This window comes from Besnoitia besnoiti, chromosome VI, assembly GCF_002563875.1.
Source record: "Besnoitia besnoiti strain Bb-Ger1 chromosome VI, whole genome shotgun sequence".
NCBI lineage: Eukaryota > Apicomplexa > Conoidasida > Eucoccidiorida > Sarcocystidae > Besnoitia > Besnoitia besnoiti.
In genome coordinates, this window is record NC_042361.1 from 3,058,815 (window position 1) to 3,085,787 (window position 26,973).

General features: G+C 66.3%; 1 protein-coding gene across 1 annotated transcript; it reads right to left on the minus strand.

The window, feature by feature from the left end:
* BESB_068400 (uncharacterized protein) lies at positions 1–26,415 on the minus strand (the record flags this gene model as incomplete). Its single annotated transcript, XM_029365233.1, has 7 exons — positions 1–104; positions 502–12,549; positions 12,616–24,480; positions 24,812–25,137; positions 25,422–25,438; positions 25,623–25,802; positions 26,383–26,415. The coding sequence occupies 7 exons, from the start codon at positions 26,413–26,415 to the stop codon at positions 1–3; spliced, it is 24,573 nt and encodes an 8,190-aa protein (XP_029218816.1).
* Between the last annotated feature and the right edge of the window lie 558 nt (positions 26,416–26,973).

Below are 26,973 nucleotides of genomic sequence, written 5' to 3' on the forward strand. Positions count from 1 at the left end.
CTACCATCGCAAAGACCCAACTTCCTCATTTCCCGTGTGCATGCCGCCGCTCGTACCCAAGTACGGACTCGCTCTGCACGCCACCACGACTGCAAACATAAGACCTGCAGGCATGCAACACACATCACATACGAGTTGGGGACTGAGGCACTGTTGCGAATACTCGTCAACACTAGAGCCGGGCGTGCAACCTTCACGAAAACGTGCTGGCTTCTTCGCCGCGCACGCGGTAGCTCTGCATGCATTGTCCCAGCACGCTGGGTTTGCCCCACCATTCCATATCTCAGTGAGACGTTTTTTCCGTGAGAAGGAATCACTACGCACCCACCATGACGATCTGCGCACTGCCGTATGATCCATAGCCACGGCAAGAAGTGCTCAGTTCACACGCTTCTAGCCAAACGCAGACAGTGTAACATGAGCTCTAACAGATAGGAGACAGATCACAGGCACAGCTGTTGCGCCGTCTCACCTTCGCCTCCAATATTTTCGGGTGCATACCCGGTTGGCGATCCCTGGTTTCGAGCAAGGGCCGCGCGCCCGCTGATAATATATCTACCTCCAAGGAGGAGACGACCTTTGTAGCGATTTCCGCTCTGCCCCCTCCGTTCTGCAACTGTTCAGACGCGCCAGATTCCTTATGAAAACGGTTCCGGGACTGGAACCTCCGAGCGTGCGCCGCTGCACCGAAAAACGCCCGCTGCGCCCTCGATGGCTCAGACCCCATTGAACCGTGGGCATCGTCCGGATTGGGATGTGGAATGCTGGAGTGACCAGCCTTAATATCGGGTGCCTTTAATTTCGCCTCGAAGTTGGCTGCACCCCCTGGCGCCTCCTCGCTGCGGGAAGCCACCGGAATCTCTGTGAGCCTCGTGCCACGTAGCCGTTTGGCGAAAGCCCCACCGGGTACAGTTTGCAGTTCTTGCGATGATCCTGCGCAGCGCGCCTTATCGACAGGCACCTGCGCATCTTTTGAAGAAAACCCTGCAGATCGGCGGGCTTCACCGTGGCACGAGGTCAGTGGTGGCAGCTTCTGCGTCATATTTTGCTGGTGACTCTCACGAGAACTGGCGGCTGCCTTTCCCTCCGAACTGAACACCGCAGCTGCATTCCTCTGGTCCACATGTCTCCTTGTCCTGTGAAGCCTCGCCTCGGATTCTCTAGCATTCGACGCGGAGCGATCCTCTACTGCACTCACCGCTGTCAGCGGCCGGTCCCGGCCAACAGAGCCGCCACGTGCGGTTGTTGTCGGAGGCGGCGCTTCGCATGCCGATAACCCAGTTGCCGCACGTAGTGCCTTTCCTTTCGCTGCTGCGTCTGAAGAAGCTGCGGCTTCAGTCTTCATTGCGTGTTGTAGAGGTTTCACCTTCGAAACGGGGGTGGCAGGACGCGTAGTTTCTGGCAGTCCTGCCCGTCTCACTTGGTACTTCCCAGCGCCAGAACGAGCTTTTGCCTCCGGTACCGCGTCCTTGCTACCCACCGCCTTGGCGGCTATCACCTCCTCTGAGAGGCCAACGCTGGCAGACCAACTTCTACTCTGTTCTTTCGGTTCTTCGGAGGCTGCTGCCGGAGTCAAACCCTTCGCGATATGCATTTGTCCTGTGATATGATTGTGTTCTGGACGGCGCGCCGCGTTTTGCTCAACAGCTGCTGGCACCCGATATTTCTGCTGCTCCTTTGAAGCCGTGCTGTTACCCCCTGCATCCTTTGCCGCACGGCCGGAGCGCAGTGCGCCACCGCTAGGGCCGTAGCTGTGACGCACTGAAGTGCGAGACGGCTGCACCTGCTGGGACATCCTCGTATGTGGCACGCCCTTGCTGGGTGCACAGACAAACGAGATGGCGTCACTGACTTTCGAGACATCTCCACCTTCCCTCGGCCGCGCGCTTTTACCCAAAGTGCGGTCTCTGGTACCGGCCAGAGAGGGCGCCCTCTTGTCAGCCGTGGGAACCGTCCCCCTTCCTGTTTCTTCCACATTCCTCTCAGGTGTCGTCCGACGGATGATATTTCTGCTTTGTAGAGAGCCAGCTACGCTCCCACCTATACTCACAGACGCATCTTTTTCGCTTGCAAGGGGTATATCCGCGGTAGTTCGGCGGAAACCAAACATCGCTTTGCTTCCATCCGACCGCTGCGGCGTGACCCCGCGGAGGCCAAAGGTGGATGGGGAACTCGGGCCTCCACCGCTGGTGGCAGTAGACCTAGAGACATTTGTTGGAGTCTCCTGCAAAAGTGTCTTGGCTTTTTCAGTGCGTAGCACGCGCTCCGGGGACTTGACGCCCTCAATCGCCGGTGAAAGCTTCCGCCGAGGTGAAGAACCTGCCGCCGACGCACGCCCAGGTTTTTGTGTCTCTCCTATTTCAGATTCCTGAATCGCCCGTGTCCGTGCCGAGGTGCCACCGCGTCGCTTGTCATGCCCGCTCGCGGCAGCAGAGAGTCGGAGGGGCTCACTCCGGACGATTTGCGCGGCCGGCGGACCGACTGCGAGTCGGCCGTGTCTGCAGGTATGTCGACTCAACACCGTTTTTGAGTCTACCTGACGATCTTTCCTGACAGGGTCCTGAAGTTTCGCGTCGCCGGGCGCTGAGGTCCTTACTTCCGCAGAAATTCCGGGACGAGTGACAGCTGCTGCAGATTTTTTCCCATCTGCGACGGACTCAGACAAGTTTGACGTCTCCTCCTCCTCCTGGCGCGGTGGCAGCAGAGCTCCGCACTCTCTCCAGCTGTTACTAGACTTGGTGTCCTTGTCGGCCTCCAGTTGAGGCCCGGCTCCGAGCGGCCTTCCTCCGAAAGTCTTGCGGAGGGAGGCGGCGCCCGATGTACGTTCGGTGAGTTCGGCTAGCGCAGTCCGCGGCGCGGAGCTGCTGCCAGGGTGCTTATTTAGAAGCTGCGAACTCGGTGACTCGCCCTCAACAGTATCCTTTGCAAGCAAACCTGTCCGCTCCTCATGGAGAGGCTCCACTATTGGCCTTGGAGCTGTGCTGCCCACCGGAGCTTCACCTCTGGCCGAAGCGTTCGCGCGATCGGGCCACCGGCGCGGAGAAGAAGCAGAACCAGAGTGATGTGACACCTGTGCGGTGCCTGATCGATCCACTTCAGCTTTACCCTCCTGCCGGATTTGCTGCCCGAGGTCTCTTCCCCTCTGTCGTTCAGTACGGCTCGGCGATCTGTGGCAGGCGTCAGCAACTCCCTCGGAGGTCAACGTCTGGAATGCATCAGGTGCGCTGCCTCCCTGCGTCGGTGGGCGGTGCGATTCCTTTAACAAGTCATCATCTACTCCCCTGAGGGTCGAAGCCACACATCTCTCCGCCGTTTGCTTGTCCCCAACGTGACCAGCTGCTCTGTCTCTCGCCAGGTTACTCCTGCCAGTCCCCTCTTCCTTCTCCATCCGAATAGGCACGTTTCGTCTCCTATGCTCTTCACCTGCGGGATAGCCGGGCTCTGCACTGCCAGCACCGGAGGCCTCCTCATCACACACCAGCGCCCTAGTGTCGTGAATTGTGGGAACTGTCTCAGGGGGTCTCGCGCCGGTTGGCTTGAGGCTGCAGAGTTCTTCCGCTGTTAGAACTTGCCGTGCAGAGGGCACTTCATTTTTCGCCTCCTCTCGCATGCTCAGATCCGTTTCTCCTTGCTCTTCGCTGCTTCTACTAGCAACTACGGTAGCTCGTTCACCATGTGCTGTCACTCCAGTTGGCTTCTGCATCTCTTCAGTCGGCGTTGACTGCTTCGGGTACGGCAGCCAGGGGAGTACCTCATGTTTGGCATCAGACGCTGTATTCACGGCTCGAGCGACGGTCTCTGCGTTACGCGCGCCGCCGCCCCCTTTTGAGCAGATGTCATTCTGAAAGTGCGCGGGAATCGATTTAGTGACGCCGCTATAGTCGCAGACGACAGGATATCCCCTTCCGCCTGAGCCAGGAACACCTTTCCACACGAGGGACAGCTCTTGAGTCTGACTAGCGCTTGATGAGGCTCCAGAATCGTCAGCACGAGAGACAGGAAAGCGGGGGGGTTGAGTGACATTCGACGATGTGGCCGCTACGTTGGCATCACGAAGCGTCTTTATCGTGGAGAACGCCATCGTTCCGCTCAGCTTCGACCGGGAGTCGTTCTTTGTTTCTCTCGTCGCAGAAGCGGAAATGTTTCTTCCTTGGAGTGCTGAAAGCGGAGACGGCTGCGGCGGGGTCGACTCCAGGCTGGCTTTAGCACTCGGACTCTGGGCACCGTGAAGCCGCCCGGAAAGATCGCTGGACCCAGGGGACGCAGCCGCGTTGGGAAGCTGAGGTAGGCTGTCAACTTCGGATGTATCGTCGTCAAAAAGAGAGGCAACAATACCTGCCTTAATGCCCTCCGGGTCGTCAGGCGCAAGCGTATTCGGCACTTCAGTCACCGCAGAGATACTTGGGCCCGCCTGCTTTCTGAAAGGATTTGCAATACCGCATCTTGCCCTCTTCTTGCCCCCCTTGCCTTCGTTCATGCGCATACGTGAACTGCCTCCGTTGAGCCAGTATAAATCAAGCGGGGGAACCACAGGATGCCGGCGGGCACCCCCGAGCGAGGGAAGATGCCGTACCGAGAAAAGAGGGGAATCGCATACAGACGACTCGTCCCTTCGACCTGCCTCACCATCAGGCGCCGAACAACGAAATACCTCGGATGATACCCCCGACAAGTCCCCGGCTGATTCCTGAACGGATCGCACACCTCCAACCCACGCTGTGTCCGTCGCGCCATCAACAGCTTCTGACGCCGCCCTCGCGCCCACCGCAGCCTCGGGCGCTGCCCTCGCCTCAGCCTCCGACATCGGTCCAAACTCCACTGCCCTTGCGCTCTCGTCACAAAGCGCTGTCGCCTCTGCGTTGGGCTCAGAACGCGCACTCTCCTCCGCGCCATCACCAGCTTCCGACGCACCCGTGGCGCCGGCCGCAGCCTCCGGGCCCGCCCTCGCGCCCTCCGCAGCCTCGAGAGCTGCCCTCGCCTCAGCCTCCGTCATCGGTCCAAACTCCACTGCCCTTGCGCTCTCATCACAAAGCGCTGTCGCCTCAACGTTGGGCTCAGAACGCGCACTCTCCTCCGCGCCATCACCAGCTTCCGACGCACCCGTGGCGCCGGCCGCAGCCTCCGGGCCCGCCCTCGCGCCCTCCGCAGCCTCGAGAGCTGCCCTCGCCTCAGCCTCCGTCATCGGTCCAAACTCCACTGCCCTTGCGCTCTCGTCACAAAGCGCTGCCGCCTCAGCATTGAGCTCAGAACGCGCGCTCTCCTCCGCGCCATCACCAGCTTCCGACGCACTCGTGGCGCCGGCCGCAGCCTCCGGGCCCGCCCTCGCGCCCTCCGCAGCCTCCGGGCCCGCCCTCGCGCCCTCCGCAGCCTCGAGAGCTGCCCTCGCCTCAGCCTCCGTCATCGGTCCAAACTCCACTGCCCTTGCGCTCTCGTCACAAAGCGCTGTCGCCTCAACGTTGGGCTCAGACCGCGAACACTCCTCCGTGCCATCATGCGCTTTCGCCTCTGCGTTGGGCTCAGAACGCGCACTCTCCCTCGCACCGGCCGCAGCCTCCGGGCCCGCCCTCGCGCCCTCCGCAGCCTCGGGCGCTGCCCTCGCCTCAGCCTCCGTCATCGGTCCAAACTCCACTGCCCTTGCGCTCTCGTCACAACGCGCTGTCGCCTCAATGTTGGGCTCAGAACGCGCACTCTCCCTCGCACCGTCCGCGGCCCCCGGGCCCGCCCTCGCGCCCTCCGCAGCCTCGAGAGCTGCCCTCGCCTCAGCCTCGGTCATCGGTCCAAACGCCACGGCCTTGGCGAGCTCGTCACAACGCCCTGCCGCCTCAGCGTTGGGCTCAGAACGCGAACACTCCTCCGCGCCATCATGCGCTTTCGCCTCTGCGTTGGGCTCAGAACGCGCACTCTCCCTCGCACCGTCCGCAGCCTCCGGGCCCGCCCTCCCGCCCTCCGCAGCCTCCGGGCCCGCCCTCCCGCCGTCCGCAGCCGAGGCCGCTGCCCTCGCCTCAGCCTCCGTCATCGGTCCAAACTCCACTGCCCTTGCGCTCTCGTCACAACGCGCTGTCGCCTCAACGTTGGGCTCAGAACGCGCGCTCTCCTCCGCGCCATCACCAGCTTGCGACGCACCCCAGGCGCCGAACGCAGCCTCCGGCGCCGCCCGCACCCCCTCCGCAGCCTCGAACGCTGCCCTCGCCTCAGCGTCCGTCATCGGTCCAAACTCCACTGCCCTTGCGCTCTCGTCACAACGCGCTGTCGCCTCAACGTTGGGCTCAGAACGCGCACTCTCCTCCGCGAAATCACCAGCTTGCGACGCACCCCAGGCGCCGGACGCAGCCTCCGGCGCCGCCCGCACCCCCTCCGCAGCCTCGAACGCTGCCCTCGCCTCAGCCTCCGTCGTCGGTCCAAACGCCACGGCCCTTCCGCTCTCGTCACAAAGCACTGTCGCCTCAACGTCGGGTTCAGAACGCGCGCTCTCCCTCGCACCGCCCGCAGCTTCCGGGCCCGCCCTCCCGCCCCCCGCAGCCGAGGCCGCTGCCCTCGCCTCAGCGTCCGTCATCGGTCCAAACTCCACTGCCCTTGCGCTCTCGTCACAACGCGCTGCCGCCTCAACGTTGGGCTCAGAACGCGCACTCTCCTCCGCGCCATCACCAGCTTCCGACGCACCCGTGGCGCCGGCCGCAGCCTCCGGGCCCGCCCTCGCGCCCTCCGCAGCCTCGAGAGCTGCCCTCGCCTCAGCCTCCGTCATCGGTCCAAACTCCACTGCCCTTGCGCTCTCGTCACAAAGCGCTGCCGCCTCAGCATTGGGCTCAGAACGCGCGCTCTCCTCCGCGCCAGCACCAGCTTGCGACGCACCCCAGGCGCCGAACGCAGCCTCCGGCGCCGCCCGCACCCCCTCCCCAGACTCGAACGCTGCCCTCGCCTCAGCGTCCGTCATCGGTCCAAACTCCACTGCCCTTGCGCTCTCGTCACAACGCGCTGTCGCCTCAACGTTGGGCTCAGAACGCGCACTCTCCTCCGCGCCATCACCAGCTTCCGACGCACTCGTGGCGCCGGCCGCAGCCTCCGGGCCCGCCCTCGCGCCCTCCGCAGCCTCGAGAGCTGCCCTCGCCTCAGCCTCCGTCATCGGTCCAAACTCCACTGCCCTTGCGCTCTCGTCACAACGCGCTGTCGCCTCAATGTTGGGCTCAGAACGCGCACTCTCCCTCGCACCGTCCGCGGCCCCCGGGCCCGCCCTCGCGCCCTCCGCAGCCTCGAGAGCTGCCCTCGCCTCAGCCTCGGTCATCGGTCCAAACGCCACGGCCTTGGCGAGCTCGTCACAAAGCGCTGTCGCCTCAACGTTGGGCTCAGACCGCGAACACTCCTCCGTGCCATCATGCGCTTTCGCCTCTGCGTTGGGCTCAGAACGCGCACTCTCCCTCGCACCGGCCGCAGCCTCCGGGCCCGCCCTCGCGCCCTCCGCAGCCTCGGGCGCTGCCCTCGCCTCAGCCTCCGTCATCGGTCCAAACTCCACTGCCCTTGCGCTCTCGTCACAACGCGCTGTCGCCTCAATGTTGGGCTCAGAACGCGCACTCTCCCTCGCACCGTCCGCGGCCCCCGGGCCCGCCCTCGCGCCCTCCGCAGCCTCGAGAGCTGCCCTCGCCTCAGCCTCGGTCATCGGTCCAAACGCCACGGCCTTGGCGAGCTCGTCACAACGCCCTGCCGCCTCAGCGTTGGGCTCAGAACGCGAACACTCCTCCGCGCCATCATGCGCTTTCGCCTCTGCGTTGGGCTCAGAACGCGCACTCTCCCTCGCACCGTCCGCAGCCTCCGGGCCCGCCCTCCCGCCCTCCGCAGCCTCCGGGCCCGCCCTCCCGCCGTCCGCAGCCGAGGCCGCTGCCCTCGCCTCAGCCTCCGTCATCGGTCCAAACTCCACTGCCCTTGCGCTCTCGTCACAACGCGCTGTCGCCTCAACGTTGGGCTCAGAACGCGCGCTCTCCTCCGCGCCATCACCAGCTTGCGACGCACCCCAGGCGCCGAACGCAGCCTCCGGCGCCGCCCGCACCCCCTCCGCAGCCTCGAACGCTGCCCTCGCCTCAGCGTCCGTCATCGGTCCAAACTCCACTGCCCTTGCGCTCTCGTCACAACGCGCTGTCGCCTCAACGTTGGGCTCAGAACGCGCACTCTCCTCCGCGAAATCACCAGCTTGCGACGCACCCCAGGCGCCGGACGCAGCCTCCGGCGCCGCCCGCACCCCCTCCGCAGCCTCGAACGCTGCCCTCGCCTCAGCCTCCGTCGTCGGTCCAAACGCCACGGCCCTTCCGCTCTCGTCACAAAGCACTGTCGCCTCAACGTCGGGTTCAGAACGCGCGCTCTCCCTCGCACCGCCCGCAGCTTCCGGGCCCGCCCTCCCGCCCCCCGCAGCCGAGGCCGCTGCCCTCGCCTCAGCGTCCGTCATCGGTCCAAACTCCACTGCCCTTGCGCTCTCGTCACAACGCGCTGCCGCCTCAACGTTGGGCTCAGAACGCGCACTCTCCTCCGCGCCATCACCAGCTTCCGACGCACCCGTGGCGCCGGCCGCAGCCTCCGGGCCCGCCCTCGCGCCCTCCGCAGCCTCGAGAGCTGCCCTCGCCTCAGCCTCCGTCATCGGTCCAAACTCCACTGCCCTTGCGCTCTCGTCACAAAGCGCTGCCGCCTCAGCATTGGGCTCAGAACGCGCGCTCTCCTCCGCGCCAGCACCAGCTTGCGACGCACCCCAGGCGCCGAACGCAGCCTCCGGCGCCGCCCGCACCCCCTCCCCAGACTCGAACGCTGCCCTCGCCTCAGCGTCCGTCATCGGTCCAAACTCCACTGCCCTTGCGCTCTCGTCACAACGCGCTGTCGCCTCAACGTTGGGCTCAGAACGCGCACTCTCCTCCGCGCCATCACCAGCTTCCGACGCACTCGTGGCGCCGGCCGCAGCCTCCGGGCCCGCCCTCGCGCCCTCCGCAGCCTCGAGAGCTGCCCTCGCCTCAGCCTCCGTCATCGGTCCAAACTCCACTGCCCTTGCGCTCTCGTCACAACGCGCTGTCGCCTCAACGTTGGGCTCAGACCGCGAACACTCCTCCGTGCCATCATGCGCTTTCGCCTCTGCGTTGGGCTCAGAACGCGCACTCTCCCTCGCACCGTCCGCAGCCTCCGGGCCCGCCCTCCCGCCCTCCGCAGCCGAGGCCGCTGCCCTCGCCTCAGCCTCCGTCATCGGTCCAAACTCCACTGCCCTTGCGCTCTCGTCACAAAGCGCTGTCGCCTCAACGTTGGGCTCAGAACGCGCACTCTCCTCCGCGCCATCATGCGCTTTCGCCTCTGCGTTGGGCTCAGAACGCGCACTCTCCCTCGCACCGTCCGCAGCCTCCGGGCCCGCCCTCGCGCCCTCCGCAGCCTCGAGAGCTGCCCTCGCCTCAGCCTCCGTCATCGGTCCAAACTCCACTGCCCTTGCGCTCTCGTCACAACGCGCTGTCGCCTCAACGTTGGGCTCAGACCGCGAACACTCCTCCGTGCCATCATGCGCTTTCGCCTCTGCGTTGGGCTCAGAACGCGCACTCTCCCTCGCACCGTCCGCAGCCTCCGGGCCCGCCCTCGCGCCGTCCGCAGCCTCGGGCACTGCCCTCGCCTCAGCCTCGTTCATCCGTCCAAACGCCACGGCCCCTGCGCTCTCGTCACAAGGCGCTGCCGCCTCAGCATTGGGCTCAGAGTGCGCGCTCTCACTCGCACCGTCCGCAGCCTCCGGGCCCGCCCTCGCGCCCTCCGCAGCCTCGGGCGCTGCCCTCGCCTCAGCCGCCGTCATCGGTCCAAACACCACTGCCCTTGCGCTCTCGTCACAACGCGCTGTCGCCTCAACGTTGGGCTCAGACCGCGAACACTCCTCCGTGCCATCATGCGCTTTCGCCTCTGCGTTGGGCTCAGAACGCGCACTCTCCCTCGCACCGTCCGCAGCCTCCGGGCCCGCCCTCGCGCCCTCCGCAGCCTCGAGAGCTGCCCTCGCCTCAGCCTCCGTCATCGGTCCAAACTCCACTGCCCTTGCGCTGTCGTCACAAAGCGCTGTCGCCTCAACGTTGGGCTCAGACCGCGAACACTCCTCCGTGCCATCATGCGCTTTCGCCTCTGCGTTGGGCTCAGAACGCGCACTCTCCTCCGCGCCATCACCAGCTTCCGACGCACTCGTGGCGCCGGCCGCAGCCTCCGGGCCCGCCCTCCCGCCCTCCGCAGCCTCGAGAGCTGCCCTCGCCTCAGCCTCCGTCATCGGTCCAAACTCCACTGCCCTTGCGCTCTCGTCACAACGCGCTGTCGCCTCAACGTTGGGCTCAGACCGCGAACACTCCTCCGTGCCATCATGCGCTTTCGCCTCTGCGTTGGGCTCAGAACGCGCACTCTCCCTCGCACCGTCCGCAGCCTCCGGGCCCGCCCTCGCGCCGTCCGCAGCCTCGGGCACTGCCCTCGCCTCAGCCTCGTTCATCCGTCCAAACGCCACGGCCCTTGCGCTCTCGTCACAAGGCGCTGTCGCCTCAACGTTGGGCTCAGAACGCGCACTCTCCTCCGCGCCATCATGTGCTTTCGCCTCTGCGTTAGGCTCAGAACGCGCGCTCTCACTCGCACCGTCCGCAGCCTCCGGGCCCGCCCTCGCGCCCTCCGCAGCCTCGGGCGCTGCCCTCGCCTCAGCCTCCGTCATCGGTCCAAACTCCACTGCCCTTGCGCTCTCGTCACAAAGCGCTGTCGCCTCAGCGTTGGGCTCAGAACGCGCACTCTCCTCCGCGCCATCACCAGCTTCCGACGCAATCGTGGCGCCGGCCGCAGCCTCCGGGCCCGCCCTCGCGCCCTCCGCAGCCTCGAGAGCTGCCCTCGCCTCAGCCTCCGTCATCGGTCCAAACTCCACTGCCCTTGCGCTCTCGTCACAAAGCGCTGTCGCCTCAACGTTGGGCTCAGACCGCGAACACTCCTCCGCGCCATCATGTGCTTTCGCCTCTGCGTTGGGCTCAGAACGCGCGCTCTCACTCGCACCGTCCGCAGCCTCCGGGCCCGCCCTCGCGCCCTCCGCAGCCTCGGGCGCTGCCCTCGCCTCAGCCTCCGTCATCGGTCCAAACTCCACTGCCCTTGCGCTCTCGTCACAAAGCGCTGTCGCCTCAGCGTTGGGCTCAGAACGCGCACTCTCCTCCGCGCCATCACCAGCTTCCGACGCAATCGTGGCGCCGGCCGCAGCCTCCGGGCCCGCCCTCGCGCCCTCCGCAGCCTCGAGAGCTGCCCTCGCCTCAGCCTCCGTCATCGGTCCAAACTCCACTGCCCTTGCGCTCTCGTCACAAAGCGCTGTCGCCTCAACGTTGGGCTCAGACCGCGAACACTCCTCCGTGCCATCATGCGCTTTCGCCTCTGCGTTGGGCTCAGAACGCGCACTCTCCCTCGCACCGTCCGCAGCCTCCGGGCCCGCCCTCGCGCCCTCCGCAGCCGAGGCCGCTGCCCTCGCCTCAGCCTCCGTCATCGGTCCAAACTCCACTGCCCTTGCGCTCTCGTCACAAAGCGCTGTCGCCTCAACGTTGGGCTCAGAACGCGCACTCTCCTCCGCGCCATCACCAGCTTCCGACGCACCCGTGGCGCCGGCCGCAGCCTCCGGGCCCGCCCTCGCGCCCTCCGCAGCCTCGAGAGCCGCCCTCGCCTCAGCCTCCGTCATCGGTCCAAACGCCACGGCCTTGGCGAGCTCGTCACAACGCCCTGCCGCCTCAGCGTTGGGCTCAGAACGCGAACACTCCTCCGCGCCATCATGCGCTTTCGCCTCTGCGTTGGGCTCAGAACGCGCACTCTCCCTCGCACCGTCCGCAGCCTCCGGGCCCGCCCTCCCGCCCTCCGCAGCCGAGGCCGCTGCCCTCGCCTCAGCCTCCGTCATCGGTCCAAACTCCACTGCCCTTGCGCTCTCGTCACAACGCGCTGTCGCCTCAACGTTGGGCTCAGAACGCGCGCTCTCCTCCGCGCCATCACCAGCTTCCGACGCACCCGTGGCGCCGGCCGCAGCCTCCGGGCCCGCCCTCGCGCCCTCCGCAGCCTCCGGGCCCGCCCTCGCGCCCTCCGCAGCCTCGAGAGCCGCCCTCGCCTCAGCCTCCGTCATCGGTCCAAACGCCACGGCCTTGGCGAGCTCGTCACAACGCCCTGCCGCCTCAGCGTTGGGCTCAGAACGCGAACACTCCTCCGCGCCATCATGCGCTTTCGCCTCTGCGTTGGGCTCAGAACGCGCACTCTCCCTCGCACCGTCCGCAGCCTCCGGGCCCGCCCTCCCGCCCTCCGCAGCCGAGGCCGCTGCCCTCGCCTCAGCCTCCGTCATCGGTCCAAACTCCACTGCCCTTGCGCTCTCGTCACAACGCGCTGTCGCCTCAACGTTGGGCTCAGAACGCGCGCTCTCCTCCGCGCCATCACCAGCTTCCGACGCACCCGTGGCGCCGGCCGCAGCCTCCGGGCCCGCCCTCGCGCCCTCCGCAGCCTCCGGGCCCGCCCTCGCGCCCTCCGCAGCCTCGAGAGCTGCCCTCGCCTCAGCCTCCGTCATCGGTCCAAACTCCACTGCCCTTGCACTCACGTCACAACGCGCTGTCGCCTCAGCATTGGGCTCAGAGTGCGCGCACTCACTCGCACCGTCCGCAGCCTCCGGGCCCGCCCTCGCGCCCTCCGCAGCCTCGGGCGCTGCCCTCGCCTCAGCCGCCGTCATCGGTCCAAACACCACTACCCTTGCGCTCTCGTCACAACGCGCTGTCGCCTCAGCGTTGGGCTCAGAACGCGAACACTCCTCCGCGCCATCATGCGCTTTCGCCTCTGCGTTGGGCTCAGAACGCGCACTCTCCTCCGCGCCATCACCAGCTTCCGACGCACTCGTGGCGCCGGCCGCAGCCTCCGGGCCCGCCCTCCCGCCCTCCGCAGCCTCGAGAGCTGCCCTCGCCTCAGCCTCCGTCATCGGTCCAAACACCACTGCCCTTGCGCTCTCGTCACAACGCGCTGTCGCCTCAACGTTGGGCTCAGACCGCGAACACTCCTCCGTGCCATCATGCGCTTTCGCCTCTGCGTTGGGCTCAGAACGCGCACTCTCCCTCGCACCGTCCGCAGCCTCCGGGCCCGCCCTCGCGCCGTCCGCAGCCTCGGGCACTGCCCTCGCCTCAGCCTCCGTCATCGGTCCAAACTCCACTGCCCTTGCGCTCCCGTCACAAAGCGCTGCCGCCTCAGCATTGGGCTCAGAGTGCGCGCTCTCACTCGCACCGTCCGCAGCCTCCGGGCCCGCCCTCGCGCCCTCCGCAGCCTCGGGCGCTGCCCTCGCCTCAGCCGCCGTCATCGGTCCAAACACCACTGCCCTTGCGCTCTCGTCACAACGCGCTGTCGCCTCAGCGTTGGGCTCAGAACGCGAACACTCCTCCGCGCCATCATGCGCTTTCGCCTCTGCGTTGGGCTCAGAACGCGCACTGTCCTCCGCGCCATCACCAGCTTCCGACGCACTCGTGGCGCCGGCCGCAGCCTCCGGGCCCGCCCTCGCGCCCTCCGCAGCCTCGAGAGCTGCCCTCGCCTCAGCCTCCGTCATCGGTCCAAACTCCACTGCCCTTGCGCTCTCGTCACAAAGCGCTGTCGCCTCAACGTTGGGCTCAGACCGCGAACACTCCTCCGTGCCATCATGCGCTTTCGCCTCTGCGTTGGGCTCAGAACGCGCACTCTCCTCCGCGCCATCACCAGCTTCCGACGCACTCGTGGCGCCGGCCGCAGCCTCCGGGCCCGCCCTCGCGCCCTCCGCAGCCTCGAGAGCTGCCCTCGCCTCAGCCTCCGTCATCGGTCCAAACTCCACTGCCCTTGCGCTCTCGTCACAACGCGCTGTCGCCTCAACGTTGGGCTCAGACCGCGAACACTCCTCCGTGCCATCATGCGCTTTCGCCTCTGCGTTGGGCTCAGAACGCGCACTCTCCCTCGCACCGTCCGCAGCCTCCGGGCCCGCCCTCGCGCCGTCCGCAGCCTCGGGCACTGCCCTCGCCTCAGCCTCGTTCATCCGTCCAAACGCCACGGCCCTTGCGCTCTCGTCACAAGGCGCTGTCGCCTCAACGTTGGGCTCAGAACGCGCACTCTCCTCCGCGCCATCATGCGCTTTCGCCTCTGCGTTGGGCTCAGAACGCGCGCTCTCACTCGCACCGTCCGCAGCCTCCGGGCCCGCCCTCGCGCCCTCCGCAGCCTCGGGCGCTGCCCTCGCCTCAGCCTCCGTCATCGGTCCAAACTCCACTGCCCTTGCGCTCTCGTCACAAAGCGCTGTCGCCTCAGCGTTGGGCTCAGAACGCGCACTCTCCTCCGCGCCATCACCAGCTTCCGACGCAATCGTGGCGCCGGCCGCAGCCTCCGGGCCCGCCCTCGCGCCCTCCGCAGCCTCGAGAGCTGCCCTCGCCTCAGCCTCCGTCATCGGTCCAAACTCCACTGCCCTTGCGCTCTCGTCACAAAGCGCTGTCGCCTCAACGTTGGGCTCAGACCGCGAACACTCCTCCGTGCCATCATGCGCTTTCGCCTCTGCGTTGGGCTCAGAACGCGCACTCTCCCTCGCACCGTCCGCAGCCTCCGGGCCCGCCCTCGCGCCCTCCGCAGCCGAGGCCGCTGCCCTCGCCTCAGCCTCCGTCATCGGTCCAAACTCCACTGCCCTTGCGCTCTCGTCACAAAGCGCTGTCGCCTCAACGTTGGGCTCAGAACGCGCACTCTCCTCCGCGCCATCACCAGCTTCCGACGCACCCGTGGCGCCGGCCGCAGCCTCCGGGCCCGCCCTCGCGCCCTCCGCAGCCTCGAGAGCTGCCCTCGCCTCAGCCTCCGTCATCGGTCCAAACTCCACTGCCCTTGCGCTCTCGTCACAAAGCGCTGTCGCCTCTGCGTTGGGCTCAGAACGCGCACTCTCCTCCGCGCCATCACCAGCTTCCGACGCACTCGTGGCGCCGGCCGCAGCCTCCGGGCCCGCCCTCGCGCCCTCCGCAGCCTCGAGAGCTGCCCTCGCCTCAGCCTCGGTCATCGGTCCAAACGCCACGGCCTTGGCGAGCTCGTCACAACGCCCTGCCGCCTCAACGTTGGGCTCAGAACGCGCACTCTCCTCCGCGCCATCATGTGCTTTCGCCTCTGCGTTGGGCTCAGAACGCGCGCTCTCACTCGCACCGTCCGCAGCCTCCGGGCCCGCCCTCGCGCCCTCCGCAGCCTCGGGCGCTGCCCTCGCCTCAGCCTCCGTCATCGGTCCAAACTCCACTGCCCTTGCGCTCTCGTCACAAAGCGCTTTCGCCTCTGCGTTGGGCTCAGAACGCGCACTGTCCTCCGCGCCATCACCAGCTTCCGACGCACTCGTGGCGCCGGCCGCAGCCTCCGGGCCCGCCCTCGCGCCCTCCGCAGCCTCGAGAGCTGCCCTCGCCTCAGCCTCCGTCATCGGTCCAAACTCCACTGCCCTTGCGCTCTCGTCACAAAGCGCTGTCGCCTCAACGTTGGGCTCAGACCGCGAACACTCCTCCGTGCCATCATGCGCTTTCGCCTCTGCGTTGGGCTCAGAACGCGCACTCTCCTCCGCGCCATCACCAGCTTCCGACGCACTCGTGGCGCCGGCCGCAGCCTCCGGGCCCGCCCTCGCGCCCTCCGCAGCCTCGAGAGCTGCCCTCGCCTCAGCCTCCGTCATCGGTCCAAACTCCACTGCCCTTGCGCTCTCGTCACAAAGCGCTGTCGCCTCAACGTTGGGCTCAGACCGCGAACACTCCTCCGTGCCATCATGCGCTTTCGCCTCTGCGTTGGGCTCAGAACGCGCACTCTCCCTCGCACCGTCCGCAGCCTCCGGGCCCGCCCTCCCGCCCTCCGCAGCCGAGGCCGCTGCCCTCGCCTCAGCCTCCGTCATCGGTCCAAACTCCACTGCCCTTGCGCTCTCGTCACAAAGCGCTGTCGCCTCAACGTTGGGCTCAGAACGCGCACTCTCCTCCGCGCCATCACCAGCTTCCGACGCACCCGTGGCGCCGGCCGCAGCCTCCGGGCCCGCCCTCGCGCCCTCCGCAGCCTCGAGAGCTGCCCTCGCCTCAGCCTCCGTCATCGGTCCAAACTCCACTGCCCTTGCGCTCTCGTCACAAAGCGCTGTCGCCTCTGCGTTGGGCTCAGAACGCGCACTCTCCTCCGCGCCATCACCAGCTTCCGACGCACTCGTGGCGCCGGCCGCAGCCTCCGGGCCCGCCCTCGCGCCCTCCGCAGCCTCGAGAGCTGCCCTCGCCTCAGCCTCGGTCATCGGTCCAAACGCCACGGCCTTGGCGAGCTCGTCACAACGCCCTGCCGCCTCAGCGTTGGGCTCAGAACGCGAACACTCCTCCGCGCCATCATGCGCTTTCGCCTCTGCGTTGGGCTCAGAACGCGCACTCTCCCTCGCACCGTCCGCAGCCTCCGGGCCCGCCCTCCCGCCCTCCGCAGCCGAAACCGCTGCCCTCGCCTCAGCCTCCGTCATCGGTCCAAACTCCACTGCCCTTGCGCTCTCGTCACAAAGCGCTGTCGCCTCAACGTTGGGCTCAGAACGCGCGCTCTCCTCCGCGCCATCACCAGCTTCCGACGCACCCGTGGCGCCGGCCGCAGCCTCCGGGCCCGCCCTCGCGCCCTCCGCAGCCTCCGGGCCCGCCCTCGCGCCCTCCGCAGCCTCGAGAGCTGCCCTCGCCTCAGCCTCCGTCATCGGTCCAAACTCCACTGCCCTTGCACTCACGTCACAACGCGCTGTCGCCTCAGCATTGGGCTCAGAGTGCGCGCACTCACTCGCACCGTCCGCAGCCTCCGGGCCCGCCCTCGCGCCCTCCGCAGCCTCGGGCGCTGCCCTCGCCTCAGCCGCCGTCATCGGTCCAAACACCACTACCCTTGCGCTCTCGTCACAACGCGCTGTCGCCTCAGCGTTGGGCTCAGAACGCGAACACTCCTCCGCGCCATCATGCGCTTTCGCCTCTGCGTTGGGCTCAGAACGCGCACTCTCCTCCGCGCCATCACCAGCTTCCGACGCACTCGTGGCGCCGGCCGCAGCCCCCGGGCCCGCCCCCGCGCCCTCCGCAGCGTCGAGAGCTGCCCTCGCCTCAGCCTCGGTCATCGGTCCAAACGCCACGGCCTTGGCGAGCTCGTCACAACGCCCTGCCGCCTCAGCGTTGGGCTCAGAACGCGAACACTCCTCCGCGCCATCATGCGCTTTCGCCTCTGCGTTGGGCTCAGAACGCGCACTCTCCCTCGCACCGTCCGCAGCCTCCGGGCCCGCCCTCCCGCCCTCCGCAGCCGAGGCCGCTGCCCTCGCCTCAGCCTCCGTCATCGGTCCAAACTCCACTGCCCTTGCGCTCTCGTCACAAAGCGCTGTCGCCTCAACGTTGGGCTCAGAACGCGCACTCTCCTCCGCGCCATCACCAGCTTCCGACGCACCCGTGGCGCCGGCCGCAGCCTCCGGGCCCGCCCTCGCGCCGTCCGCAGCCTCGGGCACTGCCCTCGCCTCAGCCTCGTTCATCCGTCCAAACGCCACGGCCCTTGCGCTCTCGTCACAAAGCGCTGTCGCCTCAACGTTGGGCTCAGACCGCGAACACTCCTCCGTGCCATCATGCGCTTTCGCCTCTGCGTTGGGCTCAGAACGCGCGCTCTCACTCGCACCGTCCGCAGCCTCCGGGCCCGCCCTCGCGCCCTCCGCAGCCTCGGGCGCTGCCCTCGCCTCAGCCTCCGTCATCGGTCCAAACTCCACTGCCCTTGCGCTCTCGTCACAAAGCGCTGTCGCCTCAGCGTTGGGCTCAGAACGCGCACTCTCCTCCGCGCCATCACCAGCTTCCGACGCAATCGTGGCGCCGGCCGCAGCCTCCGGGCCCGCCCTCGCGCCCTCCGCAGCCTCGAGAGCTGCCCTCGCCTCAGCCTCCGTCATCGGTCCAAACTCCACTGCCCTTGCGCTCTCGTCACAAAGCGCTGTCGCCTCAACGTTGGGCTCAGACCGCGAACACTCCTCCGTGCCATCATGCGCTTTCGCCTCTGCGTTGGGCTCAGAACGCGCACTCTCCCTCGCACCGTCCGCAGCCTCCGGGCCCGCCCTCGCGCCCTCCGCAGCCGAGGCCGCTGCCCTCGCCTCAGCCTCCGTCATCGGTCCAAACTCCACTGCCCTTGCGCTCTCGTCACAAAGCGCTGTCGCCTCAACGTTGGGCTCAGAACGCGCACTCTCCTCCGCGCCATCACCAGCTTCCGACGCACCCGTGGCGCCGGCCGCAGCCTCCGGGCCCGCCCTCGCGCCCTCCGCAGCCTCGAGAGCTGCCCTCGCCTCAGCCTCCGTCATCGGTCCAAACTCCACTGCCCTTGCGCTCTCGTCACAAAGCGCTGTCGCCTCTGCGTTGGGCTCAGAACGCGCACTCTCCTCCGCGCCATCACCAGCTTCCGACGCACTCGTGGCGCCGGCCGCAGCCTCCGGGCCCGCCCTCGCGCCCTCCGCAGCCTCGAGAGCTGCCCTCGCCTCAGCCTCGGTCATCGGTCCAAACGCCACGGCCTTGGCGAGCTCGTCACAACGCCCTGCCGCCTCAGCGTTGGGCTCAGAACGCGAACACTCCTCCGCGCCATCATGCGCTTTCGCCTCTGCGTTGGGCTCAGAACGCGCACTCTCCCTCGCACCGTCCGCAGCCTCCGGGCCCGCCCTCCCGCCCTCCGCAGCCGAGGCCGCTGCCCTCGCCTCAGCCTCCGTCATCAGTCCAAACTCCACTGCCCTTGCGCTCTCGTCACAAAGCGCTGTCGCCTCTGCGTTGGGCTCAGAACGCGCGCTGTCACTCGCACCGTCCGCAGCCTCCGGGCCCGCCCTCCCGCCCTCCGCAGCCTCGAGAGCTGCCCTCGCCTCAGCCTCGGTCATCGGTCCAAGCGCCACGGCCTTGGCGAGCTCGTCACAACGCCCTGCCGCCTCAGCGTTGGGCTCAGAACGCGAACACTCCTCCGCGCCATCATGCGCTTTCGCCTCTGCGTTGGGCTCAGAACGCGCACTCTCCCTCGCACCGTCCGCAGCCTCCGGGCCCGCCCTCCCGCCCTCCGCAGCCTCGGGCACTGCCCTCGCCTCAGCCTCGTTTATCCGTCCAAACGCCACGGCCCTTGCGCTCTCGTCACAAAGCGCTGTCGCCTCAACGTTGGGCTCAGACCGCGCACTCTCCTCCGCGCCATCACCAGCTTGCGACGCACCCCAGGCGCCGAACGCAGCCTCCCGCGCCGCCCGCACCCCCTCCGCAGCCTCGAACGCTGCCCTCGCCTCAGCCTCCGTCATCGGTCCAAACTCCACTGCCCTTGCGCTCTCGTCACAAAGCGCTGTCGCCTCAACGTTGGGCTCAGACCGCGCACTCTCCTCCGCGCCATCACCAGCTTCCGACGCACTCGTGGCGCCGGCCGCAGCCTCCGGGCCCGCCCTCCCGCCCTCCGCAGCCTCGAGAGCTGCCCTCGCCTCAGCCTCCGTCATCGGTCCAAACTCCACTGCCCTTGCGCTCTCGTCACAAAGCGCTGTCGCCTCAACGTTGGGCTCAGACCGCGAACACTCCTCCGCGCCATCATGCGCTTTCGCCTCTGCGTTGGGCTCAGAACGCGCACTCTCCCTCGCACCGTCCGCAGCCTCCGGGCCCGCCCTCGCGCCCTCCGCAGCCTCGGGCACTGCCCTCGCCTCAGGCTCGTTCATCCGTCCAAACGCCACGGCCCTTGCGCTCTCGTCACAAAGCGCTGCCGCCTCAGCATTGGGCTCAGAGTGCGCGCTCTCACTCGCACCGTCCGCAGCCTCCGGGCCCGCCCTCGCGCCCTCCGCAGCCTCGGGCACTGCCCTCGCCTCAGCCTCGTTCATCCGTCCAAACGCCACGGCCCTTGCGCTCTCGTCACAAGGCGCTGCCGCCGCAGCATTGGGCTCAGAGTGCGCGCTCTCCCTCGCACCGTCCGCAGCCTCCGGGCCCGCCCTCGCGCCCTCCGCAGCCGAGGCCGCTGCCCTCGCCTCAGCCTCCGTCATCGGTCCAAACTCCACTGCCCTTGCGCTCTCGTCACAAGGCGCTGTCGCCTCAACGTTGGGCTCAGAACGCGCACTCTCCTCCGCGCCATCACCAGCTTCCGACGCACTCGTGGCGCCGGCCGCAGCCTCCGGGCCCGCCCTCGCGCCCTCCGCAGCCTCGAGAGCTGCCCTCGCCTCAGCCTCCGTCATCGGTCCAAACTCCACTGCCCTTGCGCTCTCGTCACAAAGCGCTGTCGCCTCTGCGTTGGGCTCAGAACGCGCACTCTCCTCCGCGCCATCACCAGCTTCCGACGCACTCGTGGCGCCGGCCGCAGCCTCCGGGCCCGCCCTCCCGCCCTCCGCAGCCTCGAGAGCTGCCCTCGCCTCAGCCTCGGTCATCGGTCCAAACGCCACGGCCTTGGCGAGCTCGTCACAACGCCCTGCCGCCTCAGCGTTGGGCTCAGAACGCGAACACTCCTCCGTGCCATCATGCGCTTTCGCCTCTGCGTTGGGCTCAGAACGCGCACTCTCCCTCGCACCGTCCGCAGCCTCCGGGCCCGCCCTCCCGCCCTCCGCAGCCGAGGCCGCTGCCCTCGCCTCAGCCTCCGTCATCGGTCCAAACTCCACTGCCCTTGCGCTCTCGTCACAAAGCGCTGTCGCCTCAACGTTGGGCTCAGACCGCGCACTCTCCTCCGCGCCATCACCAGCTTCCGACGCACTCGTGGCGCCGGCCGCAGCCTCCGGGCCCGCCCTCGCGCCCTCCGCAGCCTCGAGAGCTGCCCTCGCCTCAGCCTCGGTCATCGGTCCAAACACCACTGCCCTTGCGCTTTCGTCACAACGCGCTGTCGCCTCAGCGTTGGGCTCAGACCGCGAACACTCCTCCGCGCCATCATGCGCTTTCGCCTCTGCGTTGGGCTCAGAACGCGCACTCTCCCTCGCACCGTCCGCAGCCTCCGGGCCCGCCCTCCCGCCCTCCGCAGCCGAGGCCGCTGCCCTCGCCTCAGCCTCGGTCATCGGTCCAAACTCCACTGCCCTTGCGCTCTCGTCACAACGCGCTCTCGCCTCAGCGTTGGGCTCAGACCGCGAACACTCCTCCGCGCCATCATTCGCTTTCGCCTCTGCTTTGGGCTCAGCACGCGCACTCTCCTCCGCGCCATCACCAGCTTCCGACGCACCCGTGGCGCCGGCCGCAGCCTCCGGGCCCGCCCTCCCGCCCTCCGCAGCCGTGGGCGCTGCCCTCGCCTCAGCGTCCGTCATCGGTCCAAACTCCACTGCCCTTGCGCTCTCGTCACAACGCGCTGCCGCTTCAGCGTTGGGCTCAGAACGCGAACACTCCTCCGCGCCATCATGCGCTTTCGCCTCTGCGTTGGGCTCAGAACGCGCACTCTCCTCCGCGCCATCACCAGCTTCCGACGCACCCGTGGCGCCGGCCGCAGCCTCCGGGCCCGCCCTCCCGCCCTCCGCAGCCTCGAGCGCTGCCCTCGCCTCAGCCTCCGTCATCGTTCCAAACTCCACTGCCCTTGCGCTCTCGTCACAACGCGCTGTCGCCTCAACGTTGGGCTCAGACCGCGAACACTCCTCCGCGCCATCATGCGCTTTCGCCTCTGCGTTGGGCTCAGAACGCGCCCTCTCCCTCGCACCGTCCGCAGCCTCCGGGCCCGCCCTCGCGCCCTCCGCAGCCTCCGGGCCCGCCCTCCCGCCCTCCGCAGCCGAGGCCGCTGCCCTCGCCTCAGCCTCGGTCATCGGTCCAAACTCCACTGCCCTTGCGCTCTCGTCACAAGGCGCTGTCGCCGCAGCATTGGGCTCAGACGGCGAACACTCCTCCGCGCCATCATGCGCTTTCGCCTCTGCGTTGGGCTCAGAACGCGCACTCTCCCTCGCACCGTCCGCAGCCTCCGGGCCCGCCCTCCCGCCCTCCGCAGCCTCGAACGCTGCCCTCGCCTCAGCCTCGGTCATCGGTCCAAACTCCACTGCCCTTGCGCTCTCGTCACAACGCGCTGTCGCCTCAGCGTTGGGCTCAGACCGCGAACACTCCTCCGCGCCATCATGCGCTTTCGCCTCTGCTTTGGGCTCAGCACGCGCACTCTCCTCCGCGCCATCACCAGCGTCCGACGCACCCGTGGCGCCGGCCGCAGCCTCCGGGCCCGCCCTCCCGCCCTCCGCAGCCGTGGGCGCTGCCCTCGCCTCAGCCTCCGTCATCGGTCCAAACACCACGGCCTTTGCGCTCTCGTCACAAGGCGCTGTCGCCGCAGCATTGGGCTCAGACGGCGAACACTCCTCCGCGCCATCATGCGCTTTCGCCTCTGCGTTGGGCTCAGAACGCGCACTCTCCCTCGCACCGTCCGCAGCCTCCGGGCCCGCCCTCCCGCCCTCCGCAGCCTCGAACGCTGCCCTCGCCTCAGCCTCGGTCATCGGTCCAAACTCCACTGCCCTTGCGCTCTCGTCACAACGCGCTGTCGCCTCAGCGTTGGGCTCAGACCGCGAACACTCCTCCGCGCCATCATGCGCTTTCGCCTCTGCTTTGGGCTCAGCACGCGCACTCTCCTCCGCGCCATCACCAGCGTCCGACGCACCCGTGGCGCCGGCCGCAGCCTCCGGGCCCGCCCTCCCGCCCTCCGCAGCCGTGGGCGCTGCCCTCGCCTCAGCCTCCGTCATCGGTCCAAACACCACGGCCTTTGCGCTCTCGTCACAAGGCGCTGTCGCCGCAGCATTGGGCTCAGACGGCGAACACTCCTCCGCGCCATCATGCGCTTTCGCCTCTGCGTTGGGCTCAGAACGCGCACTCTCCTCCGCGCCATCACCAGCTTCCGACGCACCCGTGGCGCCGGCCGCAGCCTCCGGGCCCGCCCTCCCGCCCTCCGCAGCCGTGGGCGCTGCCCTCGCCTCAGCGTCCGTCATCGGTCCAAACTCCACTGCCCTTGCGCTCTCGTCACAACGCGCTGCCGCCTCAGCGTTGGGCTCAGACCGCGAACACTCCTCCACCCCATCACGCGCTGTCGCCTCAGCGTTGGGCTCAGAGCGCGCGCTCTCCTCCGCGCCATCACCAGCTTCCGACGCACCCGTGGCGCCGGCCGCAGCCTCCGGGCCCGCCCTCCCGCCCTCCGCAGCCTCGAACGCTGCCCTCGCCTCAGCGTCCGTCATCGGTCCAAACACCACGGCCTTTGCGCTCTCGTCACAAGGCGCTGTCGCCGCAGCGTTGGGCTCAGAGCGCGCGCTCTCCCTCGCACCGTCCGCAGCCTCCGGGCCCGCCGCAGCCTCGGGCGCTGCCTTTGTTTCAGCCCGTGTTGTCGTCGCAGACACATCTTCTTTGCTGGCTTCTTGATGGCGGTCATGGCAGGCGGAGGCAGATGTCAGGACGCGTAAGTTGAGGTCTTGGGTGGAGGCAGGGTGGAGGTGTCGGCTTCGTCTGGTGAGCGGGGTTTGTGTGCGCCTGTTGGCGTGAGTCGAGGTTCTGTGCTTGGTCGTCAGGGGCACCGTGCCCGCCGGGATACCTCCGCCGTTGCTGGACGTAGGAGGAAGCAATGCGAGAAAGTGCGGCGAATCGTCGGCAGTCCGACTGCGGGGTAGTATGGGACACTCGACAGAGTACTTCAATTCCGACATACAGTGCAACGGCGAGGGCGCATCCAGTGTAGTTGCTTCAGTTGATCGACACCGCACGATAACACCTTCCAAGGCCGCAAGATGATCGCGGATGCTCTGGACGCGTTCATGAAACTGGTCAAAGTGGTGGAAGCGCGACGACAGCGCAGCATCGGGGCCGTCCTCTATATCAGCCTCCGTCGCCCATGCGCCAGCGCGTGCGCCAAAGGATGCATGATCCTGCTCACCCCGCATCACTCCTTCCGCTCTCGACACTTGTAAATCGCGCAGTCCTATTTGACAGTCATCAGTCGACGGCAGCTGCGGCTGCCGGGACGGCTCTTCATCACCAGGAAATGGCACGCGTTTTTTTCTATTACTAACGATGTCAGACAAGACAGCAAACTGGCCGACAGCGACACTTCGTGGTGATTGTCTACCTGGGCGTTCTTCGCGTACACTCCGCGAGCTCACACATCCAGAAATCGACTGCGAAGAAGACGATGCAGCAACTGCTGTTTCAGCTTTAAGACGTTTTGTTGCTACTCGGATAGATTCCTCTTCATCAGAGTCAAGCAGTGCTCGATAAATATCAGCCTTCTTGTCTTCAGGATTCATGGCGGTACCAGCGGGAGACCCTTTAGCGTGTGTGCCTTCACCGAGCCAAAACAAATTCAACGGAGGGACAGAAGAAGCGTCTGCCGGTATTCGCGCGCCATCCGCCGCCACAGAACACGCCGAAAAGGCGGCAGATGACACTGATTCCGACGGCGAAGCCGGCCTCCGCCGAGAGTCTCTACAAGCCGGCTCATCAAGACTAGATGCTCTTTCAGGTCCCCTGTACCATCGTCTTCCACTTGTATCTCCTGAATGTTGTCGTATACGCTGAGTGAGATCGGTCAGCCGTCTCGCCGAACCTTGCATCGACGACGGCGAAATTGTCAAAGATTGATACTCGCCTGGTTGGGTGAGACACGGAAACCGTCAGGCACACGAGGCATTACCTTCTGAGCTCGTAAAATCCCCATCCTCCAGATATCGTCATGGCAACTCACTGGCTGAAAACGGCGAGGCAAATGCACCCGATAAACCTGTAATATCACTCAGAGCTCACTGGGGCAGGCTGCAGAGACTCACGTGAACAGACGCCTCGAACCGGAGTATCTTTTGAGAACACTCAACCAGCATCGATCCCAGATGTGAAACGCATTTCCTGGCGCAAACGGTCATGGTGTCTACAGACCCTGGAAAGCAGCTTCGCTCTCATATCGACAGGGGGGAAAGCCTCACCTTTGAGTGCCGGCACGTCGTCTGATTTATCGGCAGACCGCCCACCGCAAGAGAATGGAGACATGCCAGTTTGCCGTTCAAGAGATTCAAGCGCAGATCCAGGCAGGGAGCGTCCTGTCCGATGGGACGTGGGCGCGCGCTGGAGAATCAGGTTCTGATGCGAGTCTTGACGCGCTGGGGGGCTACTTTCTCTCCTGCCGTGCAGACTACCGAGTTTCACAGTGCCGGACAGTGAAGGGACAACATCAACCGGGGCGATATTGGCAGCGCGTGGGCGCTCCGCCGAGTCCCCTCCAGAAGAGGGGCTCCGGGAGCAGCGCACATAACTGGGAGATGAAGGAGGGGAAGCAGAGGAGCTCTTGGAAATCACTGGAGAAAACGAGTGTCCGCGAGGCGATTCTCGAAAGATGCAGAGAGGACTGACTGCAAAGAAGCAGGAGAGGACCGGAATCCCAAGATCTGTCGTTCGGGCACAGAGCGTAGCAGTGATACCACCCGCGCAGGTGGCGCCGCCCCTTCGTCGCTCTTGCCTCCGTCGTAATTTGAATAGCTAATCGCACTCGATGGATCAGACAATGTCGGAGGCGCGGCACAGTAAAGCATCACATACCTAGCTGATGTATTCCTCTGACACAGAAACGAAAAACAGAACAGGCAACGCTCCTGCAGCACGCCCCCCTCCCGATTCCTCTCTCTCGTCCCTGGTAGCAACGACTCCCTTCGCAGTGATGAAACAGAGCAAGGAAAACGTGCTCTCTCCTACTCGAGATAAACAGCCTGTTCGTCGCTACGACTGCAGGTTCAGCGTTACCTTGAGACAAAGAGGAATAAGATGCAAGAAGTCTGCTGAAGACATTGTCGCTGCTTCGAGGAGCCCCAGCGGCTCTCGGTGCACCAGCACGCCCGGATAGCTCCTCGGTTCGCGCAGCATCCGACGTCCTACTCCGTTTCCCAGATGATCGAGACGAGTCTGCGTTCTGATCGCCGGACTCTGATGGCACAGGCGCATTCCGTTCAGGAAGCTGGAATTCAGCGCACGCGTGAGAGTCAGGGTACATCACGCAAGAAGAGACTGCTGACGCGCGGTACCGAATCTTCCCTTAGGAGGTTCTGTCAGCCCGAGCACATCCCGTACTAGTTCGGGCACCAGTGATGCGGGATGTGCAGTTGAACGATACGTAGGTGGCGGCTTAATCAGGGTAGGCGTCTCTGTTGAGTAGCGTGCATGGCAACTAATTTTTTGGCATCGCGCATGATACGCCCGTGCGTGTGTAAGGTGAAGGCTGAAGAGCAACTGCAACAACGATTGGTAGAGCGCCGGAGAGCGCGAGCGGCAGCCCTGCCAGTGCTTTCGACAGCCGCCTCCGGCGAACGCTTACAAGATGCGATCTAATCGGGCAAATCAGCTCAGTGGAAGAAGGGAAGTGGGTACCCGCGCAGCAGAGTTCTCCGCCGAACGCGCGCCGCTGGGAACACCAGCAGACCGAGCTCTTGCTGTGGGCTACTCCCCGTGTTGATGGCGCCGACATGGAGGTTCGGCGTGTGCGTCACGAGTCGTGCTCTGAACTTACTTTGCTCGCAGGGTACGCCATGAACCGCCACATGCTGAAACTCAGGGTGAGGCACGCGAGTCAGGTCAATGTCAGCCTGCACAGAGAAATATGATGCTGAGTCCGTGTCAGGCCACATGGTCCGGAGCGAACTGCTTGAGCTGTCTCCATTTTCGTCCGCTCCGCTGCTAGCCGCGAAGGCAACCTGAATTGCAGAATAATCGCACAACTGAACAGGGTGCGCTCGCGGGTTCGCCTCCAGTTGTGCTCAACAAACGTGCGTGTTTGTGCCTTCATTGCCTGTGGGATGGAGTTTTGTGTACGATATAAGCTTCGGCAGACTGTGTGTCTCTGTAGACGGTGCGAACCTCAAATCATCGTGAAACTCCACGGCAAGAAATCAGCCGACAAACTGGCATATGAAGGCCGTATTTCTGCAGCGCGCGGTTCGCTAGAATGGAGACGGAGATGTATGATGGCAGAACAGGAATCGAACAGCTGATCCACTGTCGCGAGAAAGGCACCCGCCTTTAGACAGGAAAAGGCAAAACGGGATTTCATGCATCCTAAAGCGACGGATGCGCGCCCGAGGGGGGAGGTTTGAAAACGCGT